The sequence below is a fragment of the Pygocentrus nattereri genome, chromosome 7, assembly GCF_015220715.1.
Source record: "Pygocentrus nattereri isolate fPygNat1 chromosome 7, fPygNat1.pri, whole genome shotgun sequence".
In the NCBI taxonomy this organism is placed as follows: Eukaryota; Metazoa; Chordata; class Actinopteri; order Characiformes; family Serrasalmidae; genus Pygocentrus; species Pygocentrus nattereri.
This window is the reverse complement of record NC_051217.1, coordinates 41727756-41738235: the sequence shown is the minus strand read 5'-3', so window position 1 is coordinate 41738235 and position 10480 is coordinate 41727756. Positions and strand designations below refer to the sequence as shown.

General features: G+C 42.8%; 1 protein-coding gene across 1 annotated transcript; it reads right to left on the bottom strand.

Moving 5' to 3' along the window:
* Window positions 1-784: 784 nt before the first annotated feature.
* On the bottom strand, window positions 785-9802 carry LOC108439020 (cytochrome P450 1A1). The gene is made up of 8 exons (XM_017717185.2): window positions 9700-9802; window positions 7257-7637; window positions 6141-6633; window positions 5488-5614; window positions 5070-5159; window positions 3957-4080; window positions 3741-3827; window positions 785-2410 (listed from the first exon to the last, which is right to left on the bottom strand). The coding sequence occupies exons 2-8, from the start codon at window positions 7601-7603 to the stop codon at window positions 2104-2106; spliced, it is 1575 nt and encodes a 524-aa protein (XP_017572674.1). The 5' UTR covers window positions 7604-7637; window positions 9700-9802; the 3' UTR covers window positions 785-2103.
* Between the last annotated feature and the right edge of the window lie 678 nt (window positions 9803-10480).

Below are 10480 nucleotides of genomic sequence, written 5' to 3'. Positions count from 1 at the left end.
TTAATAAGGCGTGGCCATGCATTAGGATCTCATTCCCATGCATTAATTAGGTGTGGCCATGCATTAGGATCTCATTTCCATGCATTAATAGGGCGTGGCCAAGCATTAGGATCTCGTTCCCACACATTAATAAGGTGTGGCCATGCATTAGGATCTCGTTCCCACACATTAATAAGGTGTGGCCATGCATTAGGATCTCGTTCCCACACATTAATAAGGTGTGGCCATGCATTAGGATATCATTCCCATGCATTAATAGGGCGTGGCCAAGCATTAGGATCTCGTTTCCACGCATTAATAAGGTGTGGCCATGCATTAGGATCTCGTTCCCACACATTAATAAGGTGTGGCCATGCATTAGGATATCATTCCCATGCATTAATAAGGCGTGGCCACGCATTAGGATCTCATTCACACACATTAATAAGGTGTGGCCATGCATTAGGATCTCATTCACACACATTAATAAGGCGTGGCCATGCATTAGGATCTCGTTTCCACGCATTAATAAGGTGTGGCCATGCATTAGGATCTCGTTCCCACACATTAATAAGGTGTGGCCATGCATTAGGATATCATTCCCATGCATTAATAAGGCGTGGCCACGCATTAGGATCTCATTCACACACATTAATAAGGTGTGGCCATGCATTAGGATCTCATTCACACACATTAATAAGGTGTGGCCATGCATTAGGATCTCGTTCACACACATTAATAAGGCGTGGCCATGCATTAGTGAAACAGCCTTTCTGCACACAGATCTGAGACAGTGACCGGCTTGCACGTTTCTCTCATGGTTTTATTTTACAAATATGCCAAACATCACTTACAGAGTACAATAATTTCCATCATTATTCAACAACAGCTTGTTTTTCTATGTCAAAAGTTGCACCTAAAGTTCAATTCACTTCCTTCATCATATGCAAAAAAACAGACAGGACACAATTATACACACTTATACTGATAAAAAAGTAGCAGGTCTACCTGTATCTGAAGCTATATCTCTAAATAAAGAAAACTTTGATATAAAACTTCTGCATTCTGTAGAAACATATGCTGAGGCACGTAGGACGTCTGCTTGTCAGTAATACCAGCACATGGATCACATTTTGGGATAGAGCTTAAATATCGCAAAACTACTTCAGTGTTTTTCATTTCAGAGATTTTGTCCACCATGTAAAGGAAAATGAAAGAGCAATGTAACGAAAAGCACAGTGTCGTTTACTCCTGTATCGCTACGTTTTGTGATATTCAGTGATGAATAGTCCGGTCATCAGTCACTTGTTTGTCATCAGTGTGACTTGTTTAGCGAGGAAAAGTTGTATGTACATGAGGAAATATGCAAAAGACACCGTTCTTTACATTGCATAGCCACTGTAGCGAGACCTGAGATACAACAACAAGTAGTTAGGAGCCATTTGAGGCAATACATCTCCAGACATGGGGCCAGTTTGATGGACAGCGTTGTGAGCCTTAATCTTGGACTAAACTGCAATGTCAGTGGTATTTTACCATGATGTTCCCATTTACACTGGAGTGAGGCTTCGATAGTTTACTTTTTTAGTTCTTTATGTGCCCAAATTTCTGCACCATTACATACATGTGAAGAAACTTATCCAGAGTGGTTGCTGCTCCAGTCCTGTTCACAGTGGTGATAATAGGAACCGGACGTCTGAAGACGTCTTTTAAAGCTACCTCACGTCAAGCTATTACATAAAATGGTTATGAATACACTGCCTGATGGTGAAGACATTCTTTTATGGTTGAACAAGTTTTGGGATACATGCAGGCAAAATAGTCCCCACAGACATCTTATATCTATAAATTGGCCACTATTTTATTACATTAACTCTACTATCTGTCATAGCTTACCACTGTTATGAACATTACACACAAAGCTAACACTGTGTCGTGTGTATGTTCTCTGGCCATTTTATATAGTGGATAAAAGCGCCCTCTGGCTCCTGTCATCACCATTATAAGGAAAGTCTTGTGACCACCGTCACTGCATTGAAAAGACAGTGAAGAACAGTGTCAAGGTAACAGAAGTGACTCTCATTAGCTTCCCTGAACTAAGCGGCCTACGGTTCGCTGTAGACTCTACGGGCTGGGCATCTCGAAGCCCGGCCGCGGAGCGGTGCGCAACATGCATCGCTTGTGCTTCATGGTGAGGCCGTACTCAGGGGTCATGTCTGGCATTTCACCCGGCAGGCTGCTGAACTTTAGCCTCTGGATGAGGATGGCGAGGAAGAGGAACACTTCGGAGCGGCCGATGACTTCGCCGATGCAGCGCCGTTTACCCAGGCCGAACACCATGACCTTCTCAGCTTCGACCTTGTTGAGTTCAGAGCCGTCGGCACACAGGAAGCGGTCCGGGTTGAACAAGAAGGGATCCTTCCACTGCTCTCTGCAGGAAACAGTGTATTGAATTCATTAATCAAATGTCTGAGATACAATAACATGCAATGCTTCGCTGTCTATGATACCTGCCTTTCAACTGGGATGGCTATTCATACATAGGGCTCCTAACACGTCAGTGTTTTTCAACCTCACTATCTGCAATATCTATAGGTGAATTACCAAAAGCAGTAAAATTCCCTCTACTTGTCCACAGAAAGCCTGCTGACCCGAAACCTATAATAGAAGTCGATGAGCAGTTGCTGAACACTGTCAGTAAACATTCAGTGGTTGGTGTAGTGGGTTGAGGGAAACAATACTGTCCTCCGTGCAGCAGAATTGGGTGCAATCCCCCACCCATCACACTACACCAATATGAGTCCTTGGGCAAGACTCCTAACACTACATTCTCCTACCTCTATAACATGATTACAAATGTAACTTGTGCTGGATAAGCTTGTCCACCAAATGCTATAAATGTGTTTTTTGTAGAATATTTTTAAATATTCCAAAATATACAACAAGTGTTTGTATGTGCAGTCGTGTGCCAAATGTTTGGGCACCCTTGGTCAAATTACGTTTTGTTGTTTATTGGCTGGATTTAACATACTGGGAGGGAAAAATATAAATAAATAATAAGAAAATAGGCCTGTGCAAAAGTTATGGCACATTTTTATAAAAATGTGTATATTTATATTTACATCCACCCTCTTTAGAGGAGAGGCTAACCTATTTTCACCTATAATTTGTCATGGGATATTCAAACATTTGCATACAATATAAAACCAAATGTTTGTACAATCCATTCTTTCAGAGATGGGACTCAATGCTTCCCTCTCAACAATTATTGTCTTACTTGCTATTAGGCTGTAGTTTTAAATTGCATGAAGCAGAATTCATCAGTAGAGCAACTGCCCAGTGGCCTCTATTATAAGTGGGTTTTGAATCAGCACGTTTTCTGCTCATGTCTGAGCAGAAGGAAACAAGTCTTTCTCAGTGACAGTGAAAGGTACGATACAGATAGAGATAATAATTAGGTTGAAAACTTGCTGGAGCAAATCTTTAACTACCTGATCAGTTGGATCTAGTATGGTGGAACAGGAAAAATCAGATTGTCTGCAAAAGTCTCTCCTGCTCTAGACTGAATTAAGCTTTGGGTTCAGGCACACTACAGCGCCCCTAGAGCACAGTAACTTTAGCAAAATCACCTGCCGTCTAACCAGGCCATACAGAGCCAAGCCCACTCATGGCCAGACACCACTAGCCGGATTTTAGGGCCTCTAGTCTGCCCACATCGCACTGACCCCCTCTCAGGATTGATAAAGTGATGAGTGACTTACGGGTCATGGTTTATTTGCCACTGGTTGATAAACACACAGGTGTCTTTAGGAATGAAGTATCCATGCAGCGATGTGTCTTTCGTGGTGCTGTAAAAGAAAATACATGTTAATGACTAATTCTACATCACAGAGTGTGTAGCACCAACAAAAATCTATGCTGTACTTTTCATTTTTGTTGGTAACTATGGCAAATAAATATGTAAATATGTGGCGCACCAGTGTGGGATGGTGAAGGGGAGGAAGGAGGTGTGACGGAAGATCTCCAGAATGAAAGACTCGAGGTAAGGCAGGCTGTTTTTTTCCGACAGTTGAGGTATGTGATCTGTTCCGATCTTGTCTCCTATAGAAAGAAGAGCACTTCCGTCATTAATCTGTATCTCCAGTCACGCAACTTCTTCTGCTGTTAGAGGTTGTTAGGCTGTAGCAGAGCGGTGAGCAATTGTTAGAGTGTTACAGAGCGGTTAGAGATTGTTAGGGTGTTACAGAGCGATTAGAGATTGTTAGGCTGTAGCAGAGCGGTGAGCAATTGTTAGGGTGTTACAGAGCGGTTAGAGATTGTTAGGGTGTTACAGAGCGATTAGAGATTGTTAGGGTGTTACAGAGCGGTTAGAGGTTGTTAGGGTGTTGCAGAGCGATTAGAGATTGTTAGGGTGTTACAGAGCGGTTAGAGATTGTTAGGGTGTTACAGAGCGATTAGAGATTGTTAGGGTGTTACAGAGCGGTTAGAGGTTGTTAGGGTGTTGCAGAGCGATTAGAGATTGTTAGGGTGTTACAGAGCGGTTAGAGATTGTTAGGGTGTTACAGAGCGGTTAGAGATTGTTAGGGTGTTACAGAGCGGTTAGAGATTGTTAGGGTGTTACAGAGCGATTAGAGATTGTTAGGGTGTTACAGAGCGATTAGAGGTTGTTAGGGTGTTACAGAGCGGTTAGAGGTTGTTAGGGTGTTACAGAGCGGTTAGAGGTTGTTAGGGTGTTACAGAGCGATTAGAGGTTGTTAGGGTGTTACAGAGCGATTAGAGATTGTTAGGGTGTTACAGAGCGATTAGAGGTTGTTAGGGTGTTACAGAGCGATTAGAGATTGTTAGGGTGTTACAGAGCGATTAGAGATTGTTAGGGTGTTACAGAGCGATTAGAGATTGTTAGGGTGTTACAGAGCGATTAGAGGTTGTTAGGGTGTAGCAGAGCGGTGAGCAATTGTTAGGGTGTTACAGGGCGATTAGAGGTTGCTAGGGTGTAGCAGAGCGGTGAGCAATTCTTAGGGTGTTACAGGGAGTTTAGAGGTTGTTATGGTGTAGCAGAGCGGTGAGCAATTGACATTAACTGTGCTTACTCAGCTCTTGGTGGAGTCTCTCCTGAATCTCCGGATAAGCCACCAGATACACAACAGACCAAGACAAAGCCGTGCTGATGGTGTCGAAGCCTGTAAAGATGAATGAGTAAAGGGCTGTTGAGGTGTGAATCTTAATATGTTGTCACTGTCATTAAACCTTTGTAACTAGCGATTAAACTATTTTAAACTGTCATTAAACTATTTATTGCGTGAAGATTCTAAGAAGAATGGACCAATTGAAAAGGTCAATAATTACAGTAAAAAAAACGATTATGACAAAATGACCAAAAGAAATGGTCTAAAATTACAACACAATCTAGAACGTTGTACTTTTCCGTTTTGGAGATTTTGAAATGACAGCAATGAGATACTTAAAAATATAGGCAAGATAAGCCTGAGTGACTGTGTCCTTACTCACCGGCCCCAAAGAGGTCATTCACTATCCCCACTATCTTCTCATCGGACACTTGCAGGTTAGAGTTCTCATCCAACTTCCTGTCCTCACAGTGATCGATGAGGGAGTCTGTGATGTCACGAATGTTGTTCTGAAAGACACAGCATGAACATCCACCTTTATAGAGGAACATTCAACACCATGGAATAGCTGTCCTGGAGATCTACCACCCTGAAGAGTTGACATTCAACACACCTGACCATAATGTTACCATAAAGGATCGTGATCAGCTATTATGATGGCTATTGATATTTTATTCACATAAAAATTTGATCAAGCAAATTTAACGCAGCATAGTTGCTTTGCAAGTTTTTTTCAGGCACTGTGAACTTTCTAACCTTGGAGAACTACCTTCCTGCAGAGTCTAGTTCCAGCCACAATTTGCTGCACCTGCTCCAACCAATCAACCTCTTCCCGAGCTTGGCTTGGATTGATGTATTATGATTGGCTGGATCAGATGTATTAGAGTGCAGTAAGGGGATACTGGATGCAGGTTGGAGCTAACCTTTGCGGGAAGGTAGCTCTGCAGGACCAAGGTTGAAGACCACTGACCTAAACTCTGCATGGACAGGAGATTTCCAGGACAGGAGGCACCACTACTTCAGAGAGGGACTGACCTTGTCATAGGTATCGTAGTGCTGTCTGACGATCCTCTGCACAAATGCATTGAAGCGCCTGTTGATGTCCAAAAACATTTTCATGGTCTTGCTGGGCAGGAAGCGGAGGATGGGGATAAAGTCAGCTGGGTTGCCACTGCCTGCAACCTTGTTGAACTCCTCGCTCAGGTTGATCAGGCTCACCAGCTCCTGGTGGTCATGGCTGTAGCGCTGGCCAAAGCACATGCCGCAGATGACGTTGGCCACGGACACCACGATTTGGCGGAAGGGGTCGAAGCTTCCGCTGGCTTCTGTCAACTTGCACAGCCTATCCACCAGGTACAGCCCCTCTTTGCTGACGTGTTCCTCAAGAGCGCAAGCATACTCCGGGCTTTTGCTTTCCACAGTGGCGAAAGTGCGCAGGGCGTTGAGGGCCAGCTTACGACGAGTGCGCCACACCCCTGCTAGGTCTGTGCTGAAGGCCAGGCTTTTACCATCATTGATGTATTGGAAACTGTGATAAAAAGAATAAGACTGATTATGACTTTATCTGCATAGCACCTTTCATGAGCCTTATTCATGCCATCCCCAAAGAAAACCTACTTTTCAGACTTTTTGACCATCATCAGCATTCCATATAAAACGTGTAGGTTCACTGGTGGCTTTGGACAGTAAATAAAATGGCTATAATTGTGTTGTAGACACGGTGACCCCTGGTTCCTATCCGCACCACTGTAAAGAAGTCTAAGTGTGTAAGTTTCTCTACAATGAACAATTTTACATCAACCCCCTCTGAACGCGTCTCAACCAGACATGTTTGAAAAATATGTGGAATTTCCCTTTAAGTGAAGTTTTTAGAGGGATGAAAGCATCCAACCAGATTTGTGGTCTCATAAACCACTGACAGACAAAAAAGAAGACAAATCAGCCAAGTCAATTTGAACCTGGTTTCATTTCTCTGGGTGGTCAGCCCTTGATGTTTTGTGGTATTACTGAATACACTGAAAAAGGTAATGCATTGAATATACTGAATTCACTTCCACATGAACGTATGGCATCAACCCTACTTTCTCTATTAGTTTGCTTACTTTTAGCACCAACTGCTTTAAACTTGTTCACTGGTTTGTTTTTGTTCACCTGTACAGATCGGGACGTCCAGAAAACTCATCTCCCTGCTTGATGAGTGCCTGCCGTATGGTTTCGCTACCGCTCAGCACCACCACGGGCCGCGTGCCAATCCTGATCTGGAAAACTGTGCCGTAGCGCTTGCTCATGGCGGTCAGGCTGAGGTGAGGGTTCTGGCCCACTTCCAGCACGTTCCCGATGACGGGGAGGGACTGGGGGCCCGGGAGTGGCAGAAGACCCTCAGGGATCCTGACCCGGGTTAGCCGAAGGAGGAGGTACACCGTGCAGAGTGTCACCATGGCGACCAGGCTCTCCGACACGGTGATGGGGCCGAAAAAGGGTAGAACTGCCACTGGCATGTTTTCAGTTTTCTGCAACGTCTTCAGTGAGAAACTGGGAGTAGAAGGAGAAACGTCTATGAATGATGAACAGATCTGCATTGACACTGAATGAAGAACTGCAGTGCTGAATGAACATCTGAGGAGGTCAACGTTGAACAAACACATGCAAGCCTGACATTGAAACCATAGAACCATGTACGACACGTCCTCCATCAATCTAAAGAACCATTTCACCATGCATAGAAGCATTTAAGCATGGAATGGTTTGATACAGCACTCTTGGTTCTGAACAGAATCATCGTTTTTTGGAAGAACCCTTGAAAAACCGTCTTACATAACATAAACCTAAAGCGCCTACAGCACTGAACGAGGGCCTACAGCATTGCATTAGTGATGAAAGAAAGCATAGAGAGTTGGATTAAAGGGAAATTCCACCAATATTTCTAAATTTCTGCATAATAATTATTATAAGTTGTTAAGATGTAAGCACGGCCATCAGAGCGTGTGGTATGAAATGTTCCATTCAAGAGAAACTGTCCAAATCTAAATTCACAGTGCACAGTGGAGGTCTGACGAGTCCAATGCAAACAAATCAGACAGTAAGTTTTCCGAGAAATCAAACCTCTCTATCAAACCTCTCATCAAACATTTGATGTAAGACTGCTGTTTATTGCATTAGATAGATAGATAGATAGATAGATAGATAGATAGATAGATAGATAGATAGATAGATAGATAGATAGATAGATAGATTACTCAGTTACTGAGCGCGCGCTGGAGAAACCCACTGAAGAACTTGGATCTGATCGCTGTGAAATCACCCAGAGAGAGCTGGACTTCTGAATTAGGCATGAATGCCTTCTGAATTTTAAAAAATGGGTGGAATTGCCCTTTAACATCTGCTGCATTGATGAGACACCTGTAAAATCTTATACCTGTGCCCATTTAAACGTATAAATCACTATGAAGTCACTGCAATTTTTACCGCGGGCGGAATAGGAAGCAGATCCCGTCGTGTGCGAAAGTTTGTGCGCCCTGGTGGAACGACACGTTGTTGATTTTCTGAGTGAAAATAAGTGAAAACTTCCTCTGTTTGACTGACATTTGAAATTTGATGCACGATTGCTGTTTATTGCATTTACATTCATTGTCCAAAAGTGTAGAGTCAGCATTTTCTCGCATATAAAATGCTGACTCTGCACTTTTTGACAATCGCAAATGAAGCTACAGTTAGTGTTGAGTTATTTTCATTGATGCCCCTGATGAAACACCTACATGTGCAACTGTATAGTCAGAAAAAGGGTCAATTTTGGTGCCCCAGAGGCACAAATGCACCTTAAATGATTTTTAGAGGCAAATTACATTCACTATCTAAGGGGAAAAGCCCATGGTTTTACCTTTTCATACCTTTTTAGATAGAAAAGGAAAACAAAAAGCCTGCAGTGGGCCTGGAGGGATATATAACTGCGGTGGAACAGGATACAATTATGGTCGCATGCAAAAGTTTGGGCACCCCAGGTCGCAATTCTACACACTTTAATGCACAGTTACTGCTTTTTTGTGCTGAATTTGACAAAAATAAAACATGAAATCTGGCCTGTGCAAAAGTTTTGTCACCTTGTATTTTATGTTCAATATGCTAGATTTGCAGAAAAATGCCATGTTTAATTTTGCCCCCGTAAAGAAGGTAATAATTTAACTAATCAACAAAACGTCATTTGACCAGAGGCACCAAACACAGAGTTTTGCATTAAAAGCTGCAGTGCTGAATAAACGCCTACAGCACAGGATGAAGACCTGCTGCATCGACAACTATACGCCTTCGGCAGGGACAGGTGGGACTTTTAGTCCACTTTAGACGCTTAACTTTACCCTAAACCCTCAATTTATAGCCCAGAAACCCCAAAACCAAGCCTAATCCTAAACTTTTTACCCAGCCCAGATAGATAGATAGATAGATAGATAGATAGATAGATAGATAGATAGATAGATAGATAGATAGATAGAGCTGGATTTCTAGCACCAACTTCACCAATAACGTTTAAATAAATAAATAAATAAATAAATAAATAAATAAATGCACGAATAATTAAAGGAGTAAATGCTCGGCTTACCTCCGCGCAGGCTGGCTCGTGTGCTCAGGTGAGCGGTGCTGGTCAGTTTGTTGATCTTTGTTTGAAGTGTTGCTGTAGTTGAAGGAGTAAATCTTTTATAGAGCGGCTCGCCGCACCATTGGCTGCGCTCCCGGTGACGTCACGGCGGCGGAGCGTTTGAGGTGTGAGGGTAACAGAGCGCGCATCTCACCTGCTGCACCCGCCGCGCGGGGCAGAGAGAGAATCGCGTGAGAAGCGCGAGCAGCGCAGAAACGCGCTAAAGAGGGTCCGCAAAGCAGCAACGAGAGACCACCTCCGCAAACAGAGCGCTCAGAGTAAGACAGCGCAGTAACACACACGGTAACACACAACAACACACACAGTAACACACAACACACAATAACACACAATAACACACAGTAACACACAAGACACAATAACACACACAGTAATACACAATAATACACACAGTAACACACAATAATACACACAGTAACACACACAACAGACACAGTAACACACAACACACAATAATACACACACAACACACAATAATACACACAGTAACACACAATAATACACACAGTAACACACACAGTAACACAACAACACACAACACACACAGTAACACACAACACACAATAACACACAATAATACAAACAGTAACACACACAGTAACACACAACAACACACAAAAACACACAATAACACAGTAACTATGATAATAAATGAGTTAATGAATTAATGAAAATCTGGAGTACAAAAATAAATAAATAAATAAACTAAATAAACGAATTAATT

Excerpts from the sequence above, each read along its gene's own strand:
- LOC108439020 (XM_017717185.2), bottom strand. The coding sequence starts at position 7,603 with ATGCCAGTGGCAGTTCTACCCTTTTTCGGCCCCATCACCGTGTCGGAG. Across the intron at positions 5,615-6,140 it reads ACTACGATACCTATGACAAG|AACAACATTCGTGACATCAC; the intron begins GTCAGTCCCTCT and ends TGTGTCTTTCAG. Across the intron at positions 4,081-5,069 it reads GAGACTCCACCAAGAGCTGA|GAGACAAGATCGGAACAGAT; the intron begins GTAAGCACAGTT and ends TTCTTTCTATAG.